The 25,818-nt window shown below is 32.2% G+C and overlaps 1 protein-coding gene across 6 annotated transcripts in view; it reads left to right on the top strand.

The window, feature by feature from the left end:
* Positions 1–405: 405 nt before the first annotated feature.
* The window catches only part of Cbl (E3 ubiquitin-protein ligase CBL), a 35,102-nt gene continuing 9,689 nt past the window's right edge, over positions 406–25,818 (top strand). The window contains exons 1-8 of one of the 6 annotated variants that reach the window (XM_014232202.3): positions 422–1,399; positions 2,213–2,503; positions 2,571–2,687; positions 3,665–3,789; positions 3,854–3,975; positions 7,215–7,346; positions 14,221–15,699; positions 16,672–16,762. In XM_014232202.3, coding sequence (XP_014087677.1) covers positions 852–1,399; positions 2,213–2,503; positions 2,571–2,687; positions 3,665–3,789; positions 3,854–3,975; positions 7,215–7,346; positions 14,221–15,654 — 2,769 coding nt within the window. In that variant the 5' untranslated portion in view covers positions 422–851 and the 3' untranslated portion in view covers positions 15,655–15,699; positions 16,672–16,762. Of the gene's footprint in view, positions 1,400–2,212; positions 2,504–2,570; positions 2,688–3,664; positions 3,790–3,853; positions 3,976–7,214; positions 7,452–14,220; positions 16,472–16,671; positions 17,289–25,818 lie in introns of those variants that run through there. The other 5 variants (XM_014232201.3, XM_014232203.3, XM_070111064.1 and 2 more) reach the window with 5 other exon arrangements.

Here is a 25,818-nt window from a genome sequence, read left to right as displayed (position 1 = left end):
TGTTGCTTCTCTTTATTATTTCTTTTACGAAATAGAGTCGTGTTTGCTATATATGAGAATCATATTATCTTAGGAAAGACGCACAGTATGGAGTTAATCAATTATTCTCCAATAGTTTACTCTAAAACGCATAGCACAGCAGAACCATCAACTCGCGTTTCTATTTAATTTCTAACTATTTGGTTAGAACAGAAATTTACAGATACACAGAAATTGTGTAGATTTTCTGTCCCAATAATATCCATAATTCGTGAAAAACTGTTTATCAAATATAATTTACAGTAGGCGTTTCTTATATATTTTCATAATTTTATAACAAAGCGGCAACGCAGGCAGAAAATTCCCATAAATGATAACGTAGTGATTTAATGAAATGAGCAACTCTTGAGTTTGGATGCAACTCTGAGCGTGTATATTTTTGTCTCAGTCTATTTACATGAACTTTTTCATAAAATAAAATGTGGAAGAGTAGCAAAGATAGTTAAAACGGATATGAAGTAGTGGTAATTGTTTTTCATTGAAAATTCAGGTTCATATTCTTTGCAAAGAGCAAACGACGACGTCTGTAATATTTAAAAAAGAACGTGAAAAGTAGGAAAATCGGGCAACCAATTCCGCCCAACATTGGGAGGAAGGAGGAAAATTCACAGTGATCTCTTTTGTGTAATAGTTAAATAAAACGTGAAGTGAATTTTTTGAGATCAATTACATAGAAGTTAGCAGAACCGTAGTGGCAGAGGCAGCGGAAGAAGAAGAAACACCCGTCTGCAGTTATTGCAAGCAGCGTCAGCGTCGCTGCTGAGGCAGTTCAACATCCTATCCCCGACCCCCGAAAAATTAGATCTGAAAAGATGGCGACCAGTCGCACCAGTCGCATACAACAAAATAAGAATATTAATTCATTCTTTTCCAAAATTCAAGGAGCTTTTTCTGAGGCATGTACACAGCAGCGTCTATCGACTGATAAGAAAACATTGGAGAAAACCTGGAAGTTAATGGACAAAGTTGTGAAGTTGTGTCAGCAACCGAAAATGAATTTAAAAAACAGTCCACCTTTTATACTGGACATCTTGCCAGACACGTATCAGCGATTGCGTCTTATATATTCTAAGAATGAAGATCAAATGCATGTTTTACATGCCAATGAACACTTCAATGTGTTCATTAATAATTTGATGCGCAAATGCAAACAAGCCATTAAATTGTTCAAAGAAGGAAAGGAGAAAATGTTTGATGAAAATTCACACTATAGGAGAAATTTAACCAAACTTAGTTTGGTATTCTCTCATATGCTAAGCGAATTAAAGGCCATTTTTCCTAATGGAGTGTTTGCCGGTGATCAGTTCAGAATTACGAAAGCAGATGCTGCAGAGTTTTGGAAACTAAACTTTGGCAATAGGTAAATAATGTAATTGTAATTGTTTTGATTACAATTATAATATTAGTTTGAAAGTGCGACTTGACATTTTTTTCTGGTGTTTATACCCTGAACAGTCCCTCAGTTTTTTTTTTTAGATATCTACAACTTTGCACTCGTTCTTTTCTGTCCAAGAATTTGTCGCAAGGCCGATATCGGATCACTGTAGCATATCGGTGCCGATCAAAATCAATCTCTTCTATGGAAGTCATTTTATTTGACGCGATATCTTTAAAATCTGGCATGGGTTATTGTCCAAAGCAACGGTGCAATTTCCGAAAAAATTGTTCAGATCGAATCAAAATAGCATATAGCTGCTATACAAACTCTTGATTTATTATCAAGTTTTTGTATGGAATCTTTTGTATTTGTGAAAATTATTACAGCTTCGGTGCAATGGAAGTTAACATTTTGTCTTCTAATTTGATGTTAATTCTATTTGCTGATAAAATATTGTTTAATATAATAATGATTCTATAAGCTTCTGAAAGCTATGATGAAATTTTTTGTTAAACCCATTTTACGAATAACATTAAGAAAGTAAATTTCAACACCTATGTATAGGCATATATGTCAGTGAAATTATTCTTTTAGAAACCCTTATAACTCTTTTCTAGAAAGTGGAGGTTTCATAACTTTACCATTTTCAAATAAGTAAATACTTCAAGCTTGCTCTTATACTAAATGGAATTTACAAAATGTTACCTGATTCCAAAAAAATAAGCAATGCAATATATACCTTAGTGTTGACACTAAACTTAAATAAACATGAAATATACTGTTGAATACTTATAGTACGTTGGTTCCATGGAAAATATTTCGTATGGAATTAAATAAAGTGCATCCAATTTCATCTGGTCTAGAAGCAATGGCATTAAAAACAACCATAGACTTAACATGTAACGATTACATCTCAAATTTTGAATTCGATGTTTTCACACGTCTGTTCCAACCGTGGGTGACGCTCTTGCGTAATTGGCAAATACTAGCAGTCACACACCCTGGATATGTTGCTTTTTTAACATATGATGAAGTTAAAGCTCGCTTGCAACGTTATATCCATAAGGCAGGAAGCTATGTTTTCAGGTATGCTTTTAATATTTAAACATATTCCACTCCAAATTGCTTACATATAAAATGAAATATATATTAGATTATCATGTACGAGGCTTGGGCAATGGGCGATCGGTTATGTGACCGCTGATGGCGAAATTTTGCAAACTATACCACAAAATAAATCACTCTGTCAAGCGCTATTGGACGGGCACAGGTAAAATTATATATTCCAAATGAACAACTAAATTCCTAACATATTTAAAGTAGTCTTGCTTTAAATAGTCTTGATTTCCCTATGTCCAAAAAATTACTCAAATCTTCTACATCGTTTGAAAAAATAAAAATTAATCTTGTAATGAAAATATTGGTCAACCCAATGAAAACAAAAAGTTGGTTTGGACAAAGTTTTTTCTTCCGTTCCTTCGACATTAGGGTCTACGTAATCAGATTCAGATTTTTTATGCTGGTTAATTCGTGTAAAACGACAAATTTTTATGTTTTTTTATGAAACAATTAAAATCTGTTTTAAAAACCAATAGTACATTATTGTATGACATTTGAAAAATATTCTGTTAAATTTTCATGGAGAAATATTAAAAATACGACAATGGTAGCAATTACTTTGGTGCTTCTCGGAAAAAAGTGGAATTGCGGTTCCCCTCATAACCCGGTGTTGTATCATATGATAACAAAAAATCAAAATTATTTCGTAAGATAATAGCTTTTCCAAGGCAACGCTGGAGATTTTTTTGAAATTTCAAATTTGGGAACTTTTTGAAGGAAAAAACTTAATTTGTAGTGCAAAATGAAAATTTTAACAAAATCGGAAAAAAAAATCCTCCGACGTTATGAGGGTATAAAAATAACCATAACTTCGTCAAATTTGCTTGGATCGACTTGAAATTTAACCACAACATTCTTGAGATATTATTCATTTAAAACAAAAAATCGGAAAAATAATATAAAACTCATACTCCTCCGTTAATAAACAATAGTTAAAGCAAGTTTTGTTGTTTTTGAGAAATTGACCCTTATTGAAAATTAATCTGTCAATAATATCAATAATAATATAAATTGAAGTTGATGAAGAGTTTTAATAACAACAGTAATTATAGTTTAGAGTATTTCTGCGTTCCCCTGATATTTCAGTCATAAAGCATAGTATATAGTAACAAATAACATTATTTATAGGGAGGGGTTTTACTTGTATCCTGATGGTCAAGCGTGCAATCCTGACTTATCCTCAGCTGTGCAGAGTCCTACGGAGGATCACATTACAGTTACCCAAGAACAATATGAACTATACTGTGAAATGGGTATGTGGAAACAGAAACTAATAAACAATATTAGTAATATTATAACTTTTCTAATATATTACAGGTAGCACATTTCAACTGTGTAAAATTTGCGCTGAAAATGATAAAGATATACGCATAGAGCCATGCGGACATCTTCTGTGTACACCCTGCCTCACATCTTGGCAAGTCGATTCAGAAGGACAGGTAAGCAACGTTCAATCAGTTTAAAATGTGATAGTGTCTAAGACATCACGTAAGCAGACCATTTTTTTTGCACTAGGGCCAGAAATAAAACTAACACTAGGCTCTCACAATACTCTCAAACTCTATTCAGCGGTGTTTTGAAATAGTGATAGTGCTATAGTTATATACTAAATACTATCATTCTGGAGCTTTCTTCTTAAGAATTACGTTAAGATTATTTAATAGATCCGCTTATGAAATGCTTTTTGCTGCCTTATATTTTTAAATAGCTGTTCCAACCTTAGCCAATTTGTCAGCTTTCTAGAAGACTTTTATACTTCTGTAGGCATGAACACAAGAGAAAAGCACTTCCTATTGTTTATGTTGCACTTACGTACGTGTCTTCAGTATGACGCTCTCGATATTTGGTTATATGCTGCCATAATTGCTCATTAGTGGTAACAAGTCTTCTCGTTCCCTTATGCTACATGTCTAAGGTATTGAAAGACCTTTCAGAAACTCCCTCCCATAACATAAAAAAATTAAGAAAATATGGTAAAACTAGGAAACTTTATAGAATATGTGGCACAAATAATAATAAACGTTTTAGAATTAAAAAATGATAAACAAGAACGATTTCAAAATATTGTTATTTGGTGGTAAAGTGTCCAGAAGCTTTGTTTGATCCTCACCTAAGATAAGAAAACTCGTCCATTATTATTTATTTATTTTACTTAAACAGAACTTTTTGAAGCTTTATTTGAACTACGAAAATATAATTAATTGCCTTATTACGAATTATTTTCTGTAAAAATGTTAAAAATTAAAATTGTATTCACAACTATTCGCAAAATATAGTGTAACCACAGTCCTTAGGAGGAAACAATTTTTTTTTATAATTAATAAAATTTATTTTAAACATTTCTAAAGAAAAAATAACTTAATATAAATTTAAGTATCATAAGCAGACAACTTTTAAAGGAACTGTCAGAAACTTCAATTGACAATATAATAGAATCATGGAACCAAAACTCGTAAATAGTAGGCTATTATACCTAAAAATGCATATAATTTAAAATTTCGCTGCAAAACGACTTTCTAACGTTGCAGTACGACAGTGCACCTTGTCGGCATAGATTCCTCTAGAGCTTTACAGACTGAATTCGGTATTGAATACCACGCCTCTTGGACTTTTCCCAAAGTTACTCTTTATTTCGTGGTTTAATGGGTCCCAACTTTTCCTTCTGTCCAGTCTTCCACATGTTTTCTATAAGATTTAAATCAGGAGATTGCGCCATCCAATTCAAGACATCGATTACTTGATCCTGTAGCCAAGTCTTGAAGAAAGGCGAAGTATGCTTCGGGTCATTGTCATGCTGGAAGTGCCGAACTAAAGATCCATGATATCCCAAATCCAGCACATCTCCATATCCTGATATTACTACTTCGTGTTTCCAAGTTTTTGTCGTGTGTCGGGAATTCATTTCAGCATTCTTCGGACATCGAACTCAAACTTTTCCATCGCTACCTACCATATTTATTTGAGATTAATCGGACCAAAGGACTTTACTCCACTTTTTTGGATTTTCCACACCGGTCCAATTGATATGCTTTCCGCTGTTAACCGCGACTAACAACAGTTCTCTATAAATTTCTATACTCGATTTGCTTTGGATAGCTACAGAGGACTTCAAGGGTCGTGTTTGTCGTCTTGAGACGTCGTCTTTTGTGGCCGTCCTCTCATCTCACATTCTTTTTGAAGTTTCAAAGCAGTAAACACACATTTTTTGAATATTTTTATAATTTCAGCAATTTCCCTTTTTGTATAACTGTTATTTTGCATATATGAGTTTACGCTCTGCCGCGGCGCAATGCTTTCCTCGCCTCATATCTTCTACAAATAATACTCAATTATAACCAAATGCCAAGTTTTAACAAATATCCTACATATTATATACTTATGGTATAATATAATTGTTTACTAAATAACGCCTATAATTGATATTGTTATTCCTTAATTCTATTTTTTTGGCACGACAACAAAAGTGCACTTTTGTTTAATTTGAACACAAAGATAACAGTAAAATGTAAGAGCTATCATCATGTTGTTTTAAAAAAATAAATATTATAGGATTCGATTACCGGCAAAACGTATCGGATATCTATCTAATATAATAATAATAAAGATTGTTAATTATTTCGGAACCATCTATTTAATTGTCAGTATATGCATATGCATATATTAAATGAGCGATGTAGAATATTTTATTCGAAATGATCACCTTTTGCTTTCACACAAGCCCTCAAACGGCCAAATCGTCCAAATTGATCTATAGCATAACACATAGTTTCTACTGCTATTGACGACGCTGCTCGAACCAAGAATTTTTTGAGACTCTAAATTTCTGTGGGGTATTCGATATGGCATGTTATCCAACTCTGACCACTTATTGTTGCCCACTAGACTCAAATGTAGACTTCCAATCATCTGCAGCTAAGAAACCAGGAACAATGCTTATAAGCTACTGGGTGATCTTTTCCTTGTGTGCTGAAGCAGAATCTTGTTGAAAGATCCAATGCTCTCCATCGAAGAGAGTATTACTTAATTGCTTTACCACGCCTTCTAAAACACCATCGTCACAGAAGCGAAAAGTGGAGACTCCACACCAAACCTTAATAACAGCTGGTTGGTGACCACTTTGAACCCTTGGAATACAATTTTTCGCATATTTGGAAGTTTTTACGTAGATTTTGTCGTTTTCCTAATAAAAACTTCTACAACAGTGAACAATTTTTCATCTCTAAAAAGGATATTAAATTAAAGAAGCCGCTTTCATGTGTTGAGCCTAATTTCATTTGTCAGCAGTCACTTATGCAAAGCCATCGTCGCAATACGATTTCCTTTAGCTATTATGTATATAAATCATGAATATACTATATTTCGAGTTTCACTGAAATACGCCAATCAACATAGATAAAGCTATTTAAAATCTTCTCCTGTGTGAAGTTGATTGTTGGCGCGACCGGAACGCGTTTATGAAGGTGATATTTTAAAGGTCACAAAGTTTAAAAATTTAACAAAATCGGAGGATTATTACTAATGATGGATATAATAATGTCGAAAAGTTAGGCTATTCATTTCTATAATAACTGATTTAGTGTATATAGAATAATTTCACTTTGAGAAAATACAATGTTAGCTGATTGATGAAAATTTTTATAAAATCTGAAACATAATGTAAAATTTCATTCCGTTGCAGGGCTGTCCATTTTGCCGAGCTGAAATTAAAGGCACTGAACAAATTGTGGTTGACGCTTTTGATCCTCGTAAGCAGCATAATCGGAATTCGACAAATGGCCGCCATCAAAACACCGACGACGACGACACAGAGGTATAAATAATAAGTAGGATCTATTAGAATTTTGGAAGCGCTGCGCTTTGCAAATAACCCAATAAAATCATAAAACAAAAGCCAAGCATAATATTAAACAATCAATCAATGCCCTAATTTAATACCCCTTCCAACACTTGTACGCTGCAACCGTGTTACGCTTTTGTGATTTCTTCCACATACTAATTCCGGCTTTCTATGTCATGCGCACGGCAGTAGTCCCCAGTTATGGCACATTAATGATAGTATATTATTTAAGAAATATATTTTATTTCTATAATTTTTGTTTTGTGTTTAGTTGGTAATAGCTATAATTGTTAGGAAGTTTTGAATGTGATTGAAAACATACATATTATATGTATGTATTGAGAAAATTGAAAATTAGAAATTGGTAAAAAATTGCTTGTTGAACATACTTTCTGGAAACATTGGTAATGTTGATTGGTTGTTTAGTATTCTTGTTAATAGCTTTCCTGAGTGGGAGCACAGTTTTGATTGATTCTATGAAATACGCAGACGTTTTCATAAACCTTTCTGTAAATAGTTACTGTATTATCTATTTATTATGCATATTTATAATATAGGCCTATTGCCTATTCAATTTTCTATATTATATTTATTATTGTTTCGATAGTTCGTATTTAATTATGTTTACGTGTTAATTTTAATATTAATATATATTTTTTACTTACATATAATCATTTTTATTTATACATTTATGGATAGTTCTTTCATATACATTCGTAATCCACCTGGATTTTATGAAAAATGCAACAAACAACAAAAAAAAATATATATATATGAAACAGTTGTTGTTTAAAGGTGTAATTTTGATACAGTTACTTACAGTTTTATACTTTTCTACGTCTCGATTAGAAAATTATGAAATATAAGAATATAATTCCCAAAGCCATAGATGCAGTGACTTCCTACACATGTGTACATATAGCTGTGTTCATCAAAATAGTAGAACCGGCGGGTTCTAACTATGAAATAAAAAAAATCAAGTTAAAAATACTAACTACAAATTCAATAAAATTTAAAAGTAAGATTTTACGATTTTACACTTAGTCTGTTCACGAAAATAGTGATGCCCATTTTGTTGAAAGAAAAACAGAAAATAATCCTGTTGAAAATTAAAATTTCATACAGTAAAGCCTTTATTTTTTTAAATATATATACATCGAGCAAGCCCATACCATAATGCTCAGACCACCATGTTTAAACATTTGGTGGTTGACTTGGAATCATAGTTGTTTGGTAATGGACGGACATACTTTCTGGACCCAGTTTCTGCAAAAAGAAGCAATTTTGTTTTCATTGGTTCACATCCCATTCCGCCATTTTGTAGTTCGCCAACTGAAATATTCGTTTGCGAAGTTTATTCTTACAGCCACATGTTTAACATTATGGAAATTTTTGAAATCCCTTAAATACACTTACTTATCGCAACTATTTAATCATTTTTTAATTTATTGACTCCTAACGACAAGCACTACTATTTTAATGACTACTTGTTTTTTAGAATTTTTTTTTTTAAATCCAGTATATGTTAAGAAAGGTCTTTAAATGTAAGACCCTGTTGTACTACTATTTTCATGAACACAACTGTACGTAGGTGTGCTATTTTTTCACGCCGTTTGTTAATGAATACACTCTGCAACTTTGATGAAGTTTTGGGAATATGTTTATGACTTGCACCACCAATGTTTAGGGCTAATAATGCGTACTTGAAAAAGTGACAAGTGATATATATCAGCAAAAAATCTGTAATTTTGTACATTTTTTATCAAATTTGATAGAAAAGTTTATAAATAACATACTCTTGAGTTCATTAGTTAATTTTTATATGTTTTTTTTGTTTTTTTGCAAAACTGTCTCAAATTATAAAAACACAGCTGCTCCTCACTATAAAAGTTATATTATTTTACATTATAATAATAAAAAAACGTATAATTTGCTTTGTATTTAGTTTTATGTCTGTAGTTGTATTTTTTTACGAAAAAAACTCCAAAGATAAATAAGTAGTAATTAATTAACGATACACAATAAATTAGAATTGGAAAAATATTGTATACAAATCTGCATTCATACAAACGTTTGAGTATAGGGACCGTAAATACTGTTGTGTAAATACATATTCCACGCAGAGTTGCATGAAAGGTTGCTTCCTTCCCGCTTATTATTCATTTACCATTTTTTGCAATAGTTTTTTTATTAATTAGAACTTTATGTCTAATGTCTCGTTACCTGTATATTTTTTATATTGTTATTTTATATACTTGTTGTATAATATGGAACATTGCTGCCTTTGATCAACTACGATTATATACAAATCTATGATTTTTGCACTCACTTTTACTAAAGTTATCGGTTCTTATAGACATTGTTTAGAAAATCTATAATTTCATATGGAATAGTAGAACCGATATTCATGCACGAGTATATACAGTTATCCACAAAAAAATAGGAGTGACAGTATTAACAAAACGATTTTTTTAATTTTTAATAGAACACATGTTTTAAGGGGGTCATCCCATGTGATGGGCTCAACAAATTTATTAATTTTTTAATTCATGATACGCTTTCCTAACATGTCGAGAATACGGTAGTAAAGTGATTTATGAAAATTCGAAGTCGTTTTAAAGATACAGCAGTTAGAAGAAGGAGCGGGCCTTAAACGCGTTTTTCTCAAAACAGTGTTTTTAAAATTTTTCGAGATACGATGGATGTCAAAAACGGCTTGACCGAATGACTTGAAATTTGTAGGGAATACTCACCACATGTAAACACATGGAATGAACTATTATCAATCAAAAAACCGCAAAAGTTCGATTTTTTATTCCAAAAAAAAAAACAAAACAAAAAAACGCTAAATTCGCAGTTCATTACTTGCATTTAGGCTTTCAGATTAAAACGCCTTTAATTTTGTGTTTCGGATAATCCAATCAGCCGGAATCGTTGAGTAAATGCGAACCCATTCGAGGTGGGGGTGTTCAGAACACTGTAACTCATGTTCTATACAATATTATTTGTCTTTATACTGTTGAAATATATGTTAATAAATGATAATCAATTTGAAGCTTTATCATTTACTGGTCGTAGAAAAAAATCTGAAAAATTCCTAAAAAACAGGCCGTCCCATGGGATGACCCTCTTAATTCTCAACATTTTTGCACATGGCATTCACTGATGATACATTAATATTTCAACATTTCCATATATTTCAATTAAACGTAAAGAAAATTTGATATTACAGTTTATGTTTAATAAAAATTAGTTCCACATAAAATTAGGAGTATTGTATGTAGTACGAAAAAAAAGTTAAAGTCTAAAAGTTTTAAATTAGAATTATTTCAAACTTTTACAGAACATTAAAATAATTCATATTTCTTTGAATAGCTTTGGTTTTTTTAGAAGAGCATCATTTCCTACTGGAATTTGAGTCAGTATAGGTATATATAGCACCTTCTCTCATATGAGCTCTGTGGACAAATTTTCTAGAACTTTTACTAACAAATAACTCAATTTTGGATTCATCTGACCTCAATATATTTCGCCATTTAAACACGGCCAGGAGACATGCTTTTTTGAAAATTGTATACAGGCTTCTACGTGTTTCTTTTTTAGTAGCGATACTTTTCGTGCACTTTTTGTTCTGTGACCATCGCCTACAAAGAGTTGCAGTATCAACTGATAACTTTAATTTATCGCTATTGCTCCTGACTGACGCAAAAGCACTAATTTTGCAGTAGTGTCACATATTGGGATCGTGAACAATGAATGTTTGGTGCTCTCCTATTATTTAAGTCATTTGCTACCATTTGGGCAAAATATTCTTCCATTTCTTGGATCTCTATACGATTTTCTAGTTTTTGAATATTTTTTTTTCATTATTTCCCACTTTACCTCTGTAAAATGCTTTTCTCTACTCACTGCACAAAAATCCAATCAATAAATTTACCATAAGTAATTCAAATTGCTGCTAGATTATGGAACTCTCTTTTCTTTCCTAATTTTGCGAATATTCTTTAAGTTCCAGATTATTTTCGTAGGGAAATGTTTAACACTCCTATTATTTTGTGGAAAGTAATTTCAAAGGGTCTGCGAAGACTAGCAAAACTGAACCAGAATAACAAGCATCACATTTGTTTTATGTTTTAATGTGAATATCCCGTTATGTGTGCTGCTATTGTACCTCGTCATTTACATGTGATCCAGAAAGGTTATGTTCCCAAATATATTTTTCATATTGGCACACCTGTTATTTTGTGGCCAACTGTATGTATGTATTGCATGCATATCGCGTATTTACATATTCATATATGCTTTTGGCAGTATTAAGCAAATAAACAACCCAGTAAACGCAAAATATAGATATCGACTGGAGAATTATTAGATAACTAGTATCTTTCTCCAATCACTGATGTAGCATTACCACTTGAGAAACACTGGAAAAAATTCCCCAATTTCCAATCGGATTCTAATATAATTCTCTAATCCAATCAAGTAAAAATCAGAATTGTTTTTTAATCTGACAATCTAGTTCTAATGTTCCATTCCGTTCGACTTGAATATTGATTGAAAACTACAGTTATCTAATATGTATAATAAGCAAAAACCTCTAAAGTTTGACACTGTGTTTGCTGGGAATGCACAACTTGGTGGATATTTGGTGAATGCTGTTGTACAAGCATTATAACATTAAAAAACGAATAAGACTGTTAATTCATTTTATTTAGATTTATTTTTACGATGAATAAAAGATGTTGTAGGATAGGTTAGAGTGGATCGCCGTCAAGTACATCAGTAAAATTCTTTGCGGTTGCGAAAATGTCATTAAACAAAAATTAATATATACTTGTATATTCAATATCCCTTTCCATTTCCTTTGTCAAATTAGCAGATATTTATAATATGTTAGAACGAGTTTAATTTAATTGATATATGCGTTTCCACTCTAATTTATTGATATGTGGTAGTATTAAGGGTGTTAAGAAATATTAATACACGATATATACTATAAGTATGTATATATACACATCAGGTACGCTCCACGGAGTTAAGGTTTCAGGTTTCGTGGTATGACACTAACGTTTCTAACGTTAAAAACAAAAAAAAAAATAATTTCCTTTTGCCAGTGATTTAATGAAATGCAAGTATAATCGTATGCCTGACAACCTTTGATATGCTTTTCGTGACGTGTTTTTTAATGCCATCGTGTAGATGGTCAACCAGTGTTGCACTAATACCAAACATGATATACTTAACTTATACACTAAACTTAAAGAAAATGTCTTTCAATATGTTCATATTTCATTTCATTTGATTTGCTTATTTTGCACAAATTAAATTTTGGCGATGTCAGTGAATAAATGTAAATTAATTTTGATTCCAACCTTAAGATTTCAATTATTATGAATATATAAAAATAATTTAGCAGTTGGGCAAAACAATTTCAGCTGTGGAGCCCAGTACCAATGGGGGTATATACAAGTATATGTATATATATGTATGTGTATAAATATTTCTGAATGAGTTAATTTGCCTAAACCAAAGGCTAATTAATTACTATAGATTATCTTTTGTTATAAAAATATATTTTTATGACTTCGAACTTTCAGTTGCAATAATTTGCACATAATCGATCAAAAAATAAACAGCAATTATTATTTACTTAAGTAAAGCTAAAATTTCCTTATATACGACAACTACATATATTTATATAGAGAAAATTGCAGTAATTGTATATTTTGTCTAAGTAAAAAATAATAAAGGCAAATTTATTAGAATTATTTAATTTAATTGTATTGAAGAGATAATAATTATTTTTAAGGACTTTGTTCTAGTAAAACATACACAAAATATAATGCGAATAAATTTAAATGACGTTGAAAGTTTTTCCAACCTTTTGTTTTTGTCGTGATTTTTTCGCTTGGTTCTCTGCATGTATGTATGTATTGGTTTTAGATATTTTAGACTTTTTGTACATAAATGTCAGTAAATCCCGTGTTTTACTTAGATTATTATCTGTTATTATTTACTTTCCTATTTAATTTTTTTTGTGCAGTGGTATATATAAAGTTAAAAAAAAAGCAAAAACAGTAACTTCAGACAATTTTTTATAATACCCGACAGTGAAGAAACGCTTCGCCTTGGCAACAAATTTATTGTCGATAATATCACTATAGCATCAATATCTTGCTAGTGTAAAACGTTCGCAGAAGTCGTTTTTTTATTCACTAGACGAGTCGAGTAAATTCTATTTTCTTTATCTTAAATTTAAATAAGCAAGCAGTTGTTTTTTATAATGCAGGCATCTTCAGAATGTATTTATTAATTGCAGTAGTTTTTATTTATCATTACTACTGCGCAAAACTTTAATATAACGGCCTTAACAGAACAGTAAAAGTTCAGATAACGCCCAGCTAAAGTCATGCAAAGCATTTCTTTACCTTCTTTTATAAATAGTTACCGCATTCTTCTAACCTAGCATGTCGCGCTCCTTAAATTCGGAAATGTTTATGTAATATACTATTTGTGTTATTGTGGCATGTTGCTTAGTTCTTCGGTTAATTACAATAGGATTCCGTTAAGTTTTGAATTTCTGTCGCTTGCTCGTGCCTTGCTAATTCTTTTCTTGTTTAATCGTTGATTCCTTATTTTATATTTGTTAAATTTCAAGCATATTCCCCAGCATGCGACGCAACGCCTACCCTTAAACTCAAATGTCAAAATCATTATAAAGCGCGGTTTCGCAAAAACAAAAATTTAAATATTGAATATATTGAATGCATCACCCAATTTTTTCTCTCCCCAATTCAATTACCTATCTTCGTTGGTGTCTGTCCACTTTTTTCGTATTACATCATAGGATGGCGCTGATTTCAACATTGCAACGTCATCGCTCCATGCATTAAGCAATAGTATGACCACAGCCACACCTGCCACGGACAAGCAGAGTCCGCATACGTCTCCACGTTTCGCTCGCCGAAGCACTACTCCTAGCTTACTTGCAGTGCAGAACGATTTATATGCAGGCCACATACCGAATCTAACATTGGTGAACTCAGGCGGCAGCAACTACATTGTGGCTGCTAACGCATCGGCTATAGCTAACGCAGTACTTTCACCACAGCCCACACCCACAGCACCACCAATACATGCCCCAAATGGCGGAAGTAGTAGTACAAATGTCGCGAGTGCTGCTCAAAAATCGACCCATCGGATGAGTGCGCCTCTCATGGGAGCTACCTCAGCCTCGAACAGCAATAATCCCAATAGTAATTATGTAACGAGAATGGCGACAAGCAAATCCGAACATAATGACAATTCCTCGTACGCAATACTACAAGGCCTACAAGATCCTTTGCAAGCAAACACACAACAGCAGCACCCAACTGCACAACGTCATGTCGCTCCTCCTTTGCCGCCGCGAAAGGCATCGCCTGGGGTTGAGAATAGTGCTACCACAATTATAGGTGCAAGTTGTACTGTAACACCAGTTATAGCTAAATCGTGCGAGGCAGCAACAGTAAAACATAAAGGGCAAACTACAATGGGAGGTGGAACTCCCTCAGATAGCTTAACGACGAACATCGAAGGAGCTGCTGCGCCACCACAAACAACGGCTCCACCGATACCTCCACATGGTAACTTGATGTTGGTCGACAGCATTGTTGAAGATTTGCGAACACAACAGATCAGCGTGACCACATCGACGACTTCCACTCATTCACTGACAACACAGTCAACAGCGAGTACTGAGCCTGCTTCTACACCTACACGTTCAATACTCGACGATGACATAGTCGGACCGGCGGAAACTATTATGGGTGTAATTGACACTCGGCCATTAGAAGCACGATTGGCAGTATCCGCTCGCATTTTGGAACCAACAACCGTAAAGCTGCCACCAGTAACTGGTATTAATCCCATGGCATGCACTCCGCATTATACACAAATATGTAATGCGACTTCATCTACGCAACCATTAGCAATGGCATCTGCCGCATCCACGGGAGGCTCTGTAGTAACTTCGGCAACTGTCGCATCGCAGCGAAATCAACATCAAGTCGCACAATCACTACAGCAACTACATCAACAGCCTCTTCTTTACGAGAATGTGGCGATCAATCAAAAAGACTGCAATGTACCATATGAAAATATCAATCTTGAATACATTGCACGGCTTGTGAAGGAGGGCTATACCAAAGAAAATGCTATTACAGCGCTGGGCATTTCCCGCAACAACATTGAGATGGCCTGCGACATTTTGCGCGAGTTTGTATCGAAGAGTACTGTTTGAGATGAGCGGCTGGCAAGTATGATACCTGAGATATTATCAAATCTAGTAAGCATTCAATGCAATATTACATACATAGTTACATATATCAGGTTAGTCTAATGGAAAAATTAATTTTTGCCCTTTCGAGAAGCATTTTGGCAAATTAGATTCGATATAAGAAAAAGCAAAAACTGAATTCCAACTTCTGAAAAGTCTTACATCAATTAGTAATGCATATATTTTTATTTAAACACCATCGAATTAAGTAGATTGTTTGAAATAGTTTATACGAGTATAAGAAATAAATTGAATTCCCCTTGAAAAGGACATATTTTAAATACAAAAATACTTCAAATTTTTTATGCCTCCTGATTTATATTAAAAAGAGTATGCATAATTTAACCATATATCCAAGGTCATATATACTACACATATGTTCTACAGCTGCTTATATTCATAAATACAAAGGCAGTAATTATCATCTAGTGACAGAATGATCAAGTAATCAATCCTTATTACTCTAAATGAAAGAAAATGATCGAAGAGGTAGACAGAAAGCTTCAATTTATCTACAATTGATTTGAAGCTTATAAAAACTAGAACTAAATAACCCATAACGATTTTAGTATTAAGATTCTTATTAATATAGCATACATATATGAACTCGAACCAGTATACACATACATATATACATATATCTATTGCAATAATATTTACAGGAACAACTCAACTATGACATTATGTACTCTAAAAACTACTTATATACATAAAGTAAATACGAAAACAAATTTTCCATAGATACTCCAATAACAACAACGAAACCGAAGGAGCAAATTAATATCTCCAAACTTGTTTGTTTAAAGTAATATTAGGGGTTACCTTAATTAACTTCACTAACAAGAGAGAAACTTTATTAAATAAGTATAAATCATATTTCAATTCGAATTCATTGAAAAAGCGCAATGCTTCGGGATGTTGAACAATTATTCTAAGTTTTTCCATAAAACCATACTTTTTTACTTTCATATTTGGTTGTAGATTTTGAAGTGTGATGTGTCAAAGCCAATTGTACTGAAGCAAGACTGCAATACTATGTGCAACATGTTGAGGAGTATAAAAATGTACAGAGGGCAGAGCAAATCTTTTTAATTTCAATAAATCGGCGAAAATATTAAAGTAAAGGTGCCGACAAGTAAGACAATTAGAAACTCTCGAAATGTGTTTCACTGCGTCATTCTTCTCAAAAAATTCGAACTTTTGGAATCGGCTAGAGAACCGCTATTCTTAGTGAAAGACTTGAGAATAACCCAGAATCAGAACGTCCACACACAAAACGGGGCCTAATCCTCTATTCTAATATAATGGTGGTCAATTTGCAAATGCTATTCGGTTCAAATCAAAAATACAACCTGCTTATTACATATTAAAATATATTTTGTAATATTTAATTAACTAATTATAATTCAATGAAATTTATTATGTAAGAAAAAATATGGGAAACATTCGGATAAAAACATTTGGTTTTGGCGACGTGGTGCTCATTTCACTACGACTTTCCCGTATAAAATTAGATTTTATATTCACTTATGTGGATAATATCACAAGAAAAGCTGCCTTACATTTTGTTTGAATAAATTGTGCACCAAATGATTGAATATATATTTTTCAATAATTAAAAAGAAAATGTGCTTGTATTTTCCAGTAGTTCATCAACATTTTTACTATTATTGCGAACGCCCAAGGAAAGTAAATTTTTTAAAACAAATTTATTTGTTCAAATTCCATAAACGCATCCTACCAATTCAGTCAATTAAGTTGCTGATTTCATTAAATTTTTTTATTTTAAATAAAGCTACATTGTTACTCATGCTCAAGGAGATACACATATATTATTAGTTAATTGCATAAATATTTATTTATAAAATACTTTTTTGTTGAATTTGATTTTATTATTCAATATAGGGGGGCAATACAACGATTATAACGGTCATCAAATTTAAATAAAATAAATTATAAAAATAAGCCTCTAAGTCTACTCGGCTGACTGTCTCATATCGACGAAAAAATTCGGTTTTATTACGATTAAACAACTTCAAACACTCCTCACAATCATCAATTCTTTTTTATTTTTGACGGTTTGTGAGCTTGCGCACCCACTTTGCACAGAGCTTTCGCATACTCAAATATTCAATCGCAATACATTCAACACGTTCCTTCACGTCTCAGCTATCTCGAACAACTTCACTTTACGGTCATCCAAAATTATTTTGGGGACTCTTTGATGTTTTCGTTCGTAACAGCCTCTTTAGGGCGTCTTTGCGTGCATCGTCCTCGATGCTTATTTCGCTTGATTTAAACTTAGCAAACCACTCCTCAGCGGTGGATTTTCCTGGAGCAGAGCAAGAATGCTGTTCATCAAACCAAAAAACCTTGGCTTCAACAGAATTTTTTCGTTTTTTCATATGGATTTAATATCAGTAGTGCCAGAACTTTTCTGCTCACCTATTGATTTACCGCACTAAAAAATGCACATGTTTTCTTAATTTGAAATAGGGGAGTATAATTCAGAAAACTAGTAAGGCGTAGACTTTTGAGATATTTTATACGCCACTAAAATATTATAATACTCGTATGATCCTATAACCGTTTTATTTTTGATTCTTCATTCAAAGCTAGGTAGTCAGCAATTTGAAACTGACAATTCTCTAAATCACTTGAAAACACGAAACATTGATATTACGAGTATGTACATAGTTCAATCTATTTGAATGTTTTAACGTAAATAAGTTTCAATGCTTGCTATTTTAAATACGCTTTTATTAGCTTGGGTTGTATGTATGCAATGGAATCTTAGAGCTCAATTTTCACCGGTTTCCAGAAGTATGATGAACTTGAAACTTTGCAGACGTGTCAAGGACCGATGACAATGCAATAATTTGAAAACAGTTTCCCATTACTTTAAAGGCGGGCGTAACGCCGCCCATAAATTGTTTAATGTATTTATCCATAAGCATTAATTTTCACAAACAAGATGGTAGGGAAGAGCTTTATAGGAGGAGGTGTAAAAATTCCTTTAAAGCGTGTTTTTTTAGTTCTTTAAACTATAATTTATTATTCACTGTATCCTATATATGAAGTGGGTGGTTATTATACGCTTTCTGGATGTTTGGCTGAGTTTCTACCAATTAAGGATACAATTTGTGTCTGTGTCTACAAATCAAAAACAAATTTCATAAGAGTTCATTTTCATGTCACTTTCATGCACTCGAATGTTTACCATTACATGTAAAGAGGCGGCCACTGTTGGAATCCACGTTCACATATTGCGAGAGTAATGTTTCGGGTAAAAAAAAAAACAATTTCTCTGCCAACTTGGATTTTTTACCAAAACAAATAAAACGTTTGACCTTATCTAATATTACTCCGAGACTTTTTTTTCTACAATTTGAATTTTTATGTTGGCCAGGTCAACTGTAAAGTAATGACAATATACATTTAAGAAAGAGGACACCCTCTACGATTCAATTATTTTTAATAAATAGTATAAGCACGGAATTTTATTCATAAAGAGCGAGCGTACAAACTATTAAAAAAAATAATTTGTGCATGTCAAAAGTAAATTCATCTGGTAAATACTTAAATTAATATTTAATACATACTAATTAAAAAAATTAAGCAATTTTTTTTACTATTTACAATTTAATTTTTTTAATTAATTAATTTTTGTTAACTACAATTGGCTTAAGCTGGATGTCAAGCTCATAAATCTCACAAATTTATATATTAATAAGCTTTTCAAAAAGAACCGTTTTATATAGGAATAATTAATATTGACCAAAATCATAAGGCACTTACTTTTCATTTAATAGTTAGGGAACATAATTTGTTCAGCTTTCTTAAGATATACATATGTACCTATGTGTAACTCTGATACGCAGTGCGTTTTATATATACATTCACATAGTTCCGTACTCTCACATTTTTTAAGAAGACGATTATTACTTTATTGTACATACACATCAGTGTAACACAACCAGAGCTGGGCATTTAGAATTACATATGATTACAATTTAATAACTTGTGATTGTGAATGCTTTGATTACAACATTTGTTTTTACAAATTTCGGCTACAGTAAACACAACATACTTTTATGGTTGCAGTTACATTACTTGAAGTTCTAACATTTTAGATTCCAAAATAGTTATAAAGTGAATGGTACCATCAGTAATCACAATTAAAGTAATCGCAATTGAAACGTAATTTGCTCAGCCCTGATTATATATTAATACAAGAAAAACTAAAGCAAATAAAATTAAATAAAAACTGTTCATAGTACATAGGAATAATCGGAATCAATGAATTCGAAATTAATGAAGTTCAAGAAGACGGCAGCAAGTACGCAATAAATAATACTATTACCAAATTATATCTCTGATGTTATGATAATGAAAAAATAAATTAATATACTTTTTTACTAAAGAGAAATTTTTGTCAAGTAAACTCCAAAAAATAAAAAAATAGTAAAAATAATAATTTTTGTGTTGAATAATTACTTGAAATCCACCTGCATTGGGCACTGTTGCCAAAACAGATCGTTGAAAATTAATTCAAAGCAATAAAAAATAAGTTTAGAAATATCAAAAAGGAGCATTAACACATTTTGTCAATCAAATTTTCAATATATTCTAAAGCTTAGATCAACCTCGGAAAAATATTATACAATTACATATGTACATACATATATGGCATGTCATGTACACATGAATTCAGTATCTCGATCAAATCAAGTGAAAGAGCAAATTTAAGATTAGCGAAAATTTGCTCTAAAACAAATTTGTCAGCAAACTTACCTTTAATTAGTCGATTGCTAACGAAATTCGCATCGGGTTTTACTTTGGAATTATTGAGTACATTTAACAATTAATGTAACAGTCTTGATGTTTTTATAAGCATTGATTTCTTTTTGAATATTAGAAAGATCATGATGGATCAAACAAAAATAAATTAAGATGATACAACTAGTATTGCATAATTATCAACATACATACATATATACGTATACAAAGATAAACACTAAATCATATACATACATATACATGCGTACATAAACTATACTTTCCATAGACATGCCATAAAAAGCTATTTAAGAAGATGCAATTATTCTTATAAATAAAACTATATTTAATAAAAAACATCTGTTTTAATTAAATAATTCTTGTTCGGTGGTTAAATATTGCGATCATATATCCACAGCAATGCACACATCAATGGCAAATCAAGGGTTAAATGTATATGATTGCTTTAAAACTGATAGCTACTGCTAACACCTAATCGAGGTAGATATAAGGTTATATACATACGCACAGGTTGGTTTTAAAGTTTCTGCGCTCGAAATGAAAAAATACTGTTTTGGTACGAAATATATATTTTTTATTCAATATAATCTCTAATAGGTTTTGTTAAAGCAACAGTATTTAAACTGTTATATAACATCTGCAGAAAATATAAATGAATTTATTTAAGTTTTCATTGGCTTTGCATTTTAAACGTAATTCAATCAGTTTAAAATATTTTATTCGTGTCTTTTAAGGGGGTATTCTAGTCTACAACTAGAGACATGCATTTTAGGCAATTTTTCATGTGTCAGAAAAAAAGGCAATCAATATTTTTACTATAGATTTTTTCAGTCATTTATTAATGTTACAAGAGTACCGAAAAAAATTTAAAAAAGTTAATAATTAAAAAAACTGGCAGCTAATGAAGTGAGTGGTTTCAAAAATTGGTACATGAGCATACCCATGATTTCAACCCTCCTAGTCATCTGAAATGAAAAAAAGGATTGTCAATCTGCAATGATGACGCACTTGTATAAACTAGCGATAAGTAAAAAAAAATGTGAAGTGCATGAAGTCTTTTGTTCGATTAGACCCAGCCGAACCAGTTTGAGGCCGGGTCAATAAATTGTCTATCTCCAAAAATAATTTAAATTTTCAAAAATCCCCTCGTAGACATATTCTTAAATAGTTAGACTTTGAAAATATGAAAAATCGTTTTTGTTTTTAATTCTACACTAGAATATCCCCTTAATGTGAATTTGCCAGTGATGGTTGGATGACTAAATTAAAAAAAACGCTTCGGAATATGTCTTCTTAAAGAATGTGGTGATATGCTGTCATCCAATGTAGATAGTGCGAAACCATTTATAAACAAGCTAGAGAACGTAACACAAAACAATAACCTTACCCACGAAGCAATTTTCAATGCAAATGGAAGCCGTATTTATTGGTAATTGCTTCTTGAAAAAACCAAGTTTCTACCTGAAACTTCCAAAGAAAGCTCTCCTCATCTTGGATAAAGTTCCAAGTCCAAAGTCAAAATACTTGTGAGACTACTTTAGTAACGTGAGCTTGGTGTGAAAGATTACTCCGAGGTCTTTTATGTTCTGTAAACATGGTTGACGGTGGTCCCCGATGTGATGGTTGGCACGGCGAAATTTACGATTTCTAGAGAAAGACCTGATTACACATTTGTAAATGCTAAGCTTTAACCTGTTTCTTTTACACCAACCATGCAGCAAGTTGACGTCTTGATGGAGTATGTAGACGTCTTCATCACACTTAGACGCTCTAAACATCTTCATATCATCAGCATAAAGCTGGTAATCCGATTTAAACCCATCAGTTATACCGTTGATAAATATCGTGAATAGTAAAGGGCACACGTTAGATCTGCCGTTGATGAAACCGTGTTGCCGAGTTGATAAGATCCCTTTAAAGGCTTGTGTAACTTGTGGTAGTATAGCCTTTTTAAATAATGATGTATACAGACTGGTCTATAGTTAAGCTGAGCTGCAGTGATTTATTAAAAATATGTGCCATTTACGCGCAGAGACTTGCTGCACAATACATGAGCAATTTTTGGGTAAAGAATCCGGTCCGTCTACTTTGTTAATACTTAGATTAGAGAGGTGTTTAAATATTTCATCAAAGGCAACTGTTAGTGTTTTACTACACTACATTTCCACATGCGTTGTCTATCAAAATGGGGTATCGGTGCAGTGTTGACATCCGAGTAGATACTTTTGATGTAAGACACCAAAAGTGCGTTTACTTTTTAACAGTTACTGTCTGTACTGTCGCCCCAGTTCATCGTGGATGTGATATCCAGGTTATTCAGGAGGTATTGTAATTCACTTCCGAGTGAATTTCAAGCAAATCCACTTTCAATCCGACATTCGATGTTTTATATTTCACTTTTACTCTTTAATTTTCACCTTTTTTTCAAAATTAATTCCGAGTGGAAATGAGTGTTCTAAAAAACGAATTCACAAGAAAATATTCGGTTATTATGCACTTCAAATCAATTGTGTGAATTTGGTGCTCGCAAACATGTAAGTAAATTTAAGTGCTAAAATTATGCAGAAAAAATAAGCATTGCCATTATGACCTAAAAACTTTTTCGGTCAAGTGAGAGGCTCAGTTTTTGAACACCTTTTGAAGCAATTGTCAGCAATAATATCAACATCCTCCAATTCGGGCATAAAAAACCATTAATCATAAACCAGCGTTCTTCAATGATTGTAACATTATGGCCGCTTTCATTTTCGAAGAAATATGGACCATGATTCCCTGTGCCCATAGAGCACACAATTTAGTGACTTTTTGAAGATTTAACGGCGTCTCAACAATGGTACGTACCCATTTAACCAAAAGTAGACTTTATCGTTAAAAAAAATTTTCTGGGGAAAATCGGGTTCGGTGGCCATCTCATTTTGGGTTCATTCACCGAACGACAATGGTCGTTCGGCTTCAATTCCGACATGAGTTGAATTATGTAAGTGCGTAAACCAAGATCCCTTTGGTAAATAAATAAAGTGACGGGCGCATCTCCAATTAACATGCGCGAATAGGCACATTCGGGTCTTCTTTGACACTTTGACCCACAGCATAGCGGTGCGCGTGCAACGTGGTGGACGCAACGGGCGATGCGTGGCGCGAACCGAATTATTTTTTTGGTATGTCAATAAGACTAACTCCGAAGAAAGTACATCTGTTACATGGTCCACCAAAACAAGACATTTCTGGCTGGAAAAAGGTAAAAAACTAGAATTTTGCTATTCTAAAGAAGTTTTCTGAAGCTAATTTTTTATCAGATTTGGTTGGATGTGAAGGCTTTCATTAGGAAAAAAGTTGCTCACAATGTTTCTGAAGCTAGAGAAACTGGTGGGTCCATTTGATTATCGTTGCAAATATACTTAACGCACTCATTTTTTATTATTACCTTAATATATTTTATTTTTTGAATATTTTAAAAGCTTTTATTCATTTGTATGATGGAATAACAACGAGAACGAAAATGAACAAATTTCTCGTTTTTTCAAAACACCAAAATTATGATTCAATTATATAAGGTTGTGTCGATAGCCCAAAAACAACAATTGTCAAAAGTTTTGCTTTATATTGTTTTGATTTTATAATTCAAAAATAAATTTTCTCAAAGATTTCGACCAATGAAAATACGTTTTTTGAGTGATAACTGAATACAAATAGATTGTAAATTACACAAAATAAAAAGAAAAAAACAGTTTCTTTGACATTATGCTTAGAAACACTTCTTTCGTAAGAGAAAGCACTCTCCGTACCGACACAACCTTTTATAATTGAATCATGACCAAACCCCAGTTTACTCGTTTTTGTATTCATTTTAATTTTCACTTTCACTCGGATTCCAGAACCTACTTGATTGCATCTCTTATTTTTCACGAACTTCCAAAATTGTGTAGCATTGGTCTCTATTAGGTTTTCAACTTTGAATAAATACCTGCCATAGCATTCAATAGAAATTAACTTTATCATCGACTTGAAGTCTATAGATCTCGATCCAATGATTGCCAAAAAAATATCTGTTTAATGCGAGGTAATTTGTATTTTTAATTAGTAAGAATAAGTACATCATACTGTATTCTACTGACTTAGATTGGCCTTGGAATTCAATTTTATATATATTTAGGGTAGGTAATCGTCGTTATTAATCATGGCTTCAATTTATGATGAATACTCCTCATCCACGTCTGTATATACTAGTTTTGTCCTCTCTATTTCTTCCAAAGAGTGTAAGACAGTTGTATAATTACCATCAGAGATTGATGCATTGTTTCAGTCAAACAAAAAATATCAATATATTTTATTTTTGTTGAAGTTTGGAACTTTTTCAGTTTAGTTCTCAAACCTCTTATATTTTAGTATAAGCTTTTCTTGGCTTCCCTTTTGTGGCACGAAAGAAATGTGTGTCGACAATTTTAGGCATACCATTGCTAAATTTAATTGCTTCAACCGGCTCTCGTGTAAAATCGGTCTCCAACGGCTCCGTGGATTCAGGTACGTTAAATGAGATGTCTTTAATTCTCGATCACCTCCGAGATTAAACATTCATCTCCTGACTCACTACCAACATGTACATTTGTCATTCATTGTCCTCGACTGAATTGACACATTTTTCTAGATCAGCTACCCCAGACAGGTCAGTTTTAATCCCGGTGATCGAATATTTAAGCTCGGTGACTGGATCAAGGTATTTTATAAACAATTCCTCTATCCGTTTTGTGACACTCTGTTCGCCAATAGAATCGCGACTTCATTGTCTCTTTCGTCTCCTGATTCAGTATTTAATTCCATCACACTAATCTTAAATTGACTGACTGGCAATACCAGTTACAAATACCACTCTTTTTAGTCTGAGTATTAAATTTGTTAAATATATTACTTTCAAAATCACTAAAGGACTTATTGAATAAATTTTAATTTTTATACTCTTGCAATATGTGCATAACTGTTGTTTGTAACACCTAAAATTAATCGAGATGTTAGGACTTTAAAATTTTGAATTCCGATTTCGGATCCGAGATGTTTTGAATTAAAAATTGAAAATTTTATTTTTTTTAGATAATAATAAAAATTAAAAATTTAATTTTTAATCCAAAAATGAAAATTAATTGATAATTGCCGATCAGCGTTCTAGAGTATTCAAAAATTTTAAAATAATTTTCCGGTTTTTGGGATTACATTTTTTTTAGTTTTTAATCCCGTATTTGGGACTAACTCCGATATTTAGTATAAAAAATAAATTTTAATTAAGATTTTTAGAACTTCAAAAAAAAAAATTTAATTATATGAAAGGCCACTCAT

The sequence above is a fragment of the Bactrocera oleae genome, chromosome 6 (genome assembly GCF_042242935.1).
Source record: "Bactrocera oleae isolate idBacOlea1 chromosome 6, idBacOlea1, whole genome shotgun sequence".
Lineage (NCBI taxonomy): Eukaryota > Metazoa > Arthropoda > Insecta > Diptera > Tephritidae > Bactrocera > Bactrocera oleae.
Note: the sequence above shows the minus strand (reverse complement) of the source record. Positions and strands in the feature narration are given on the sequence as shown.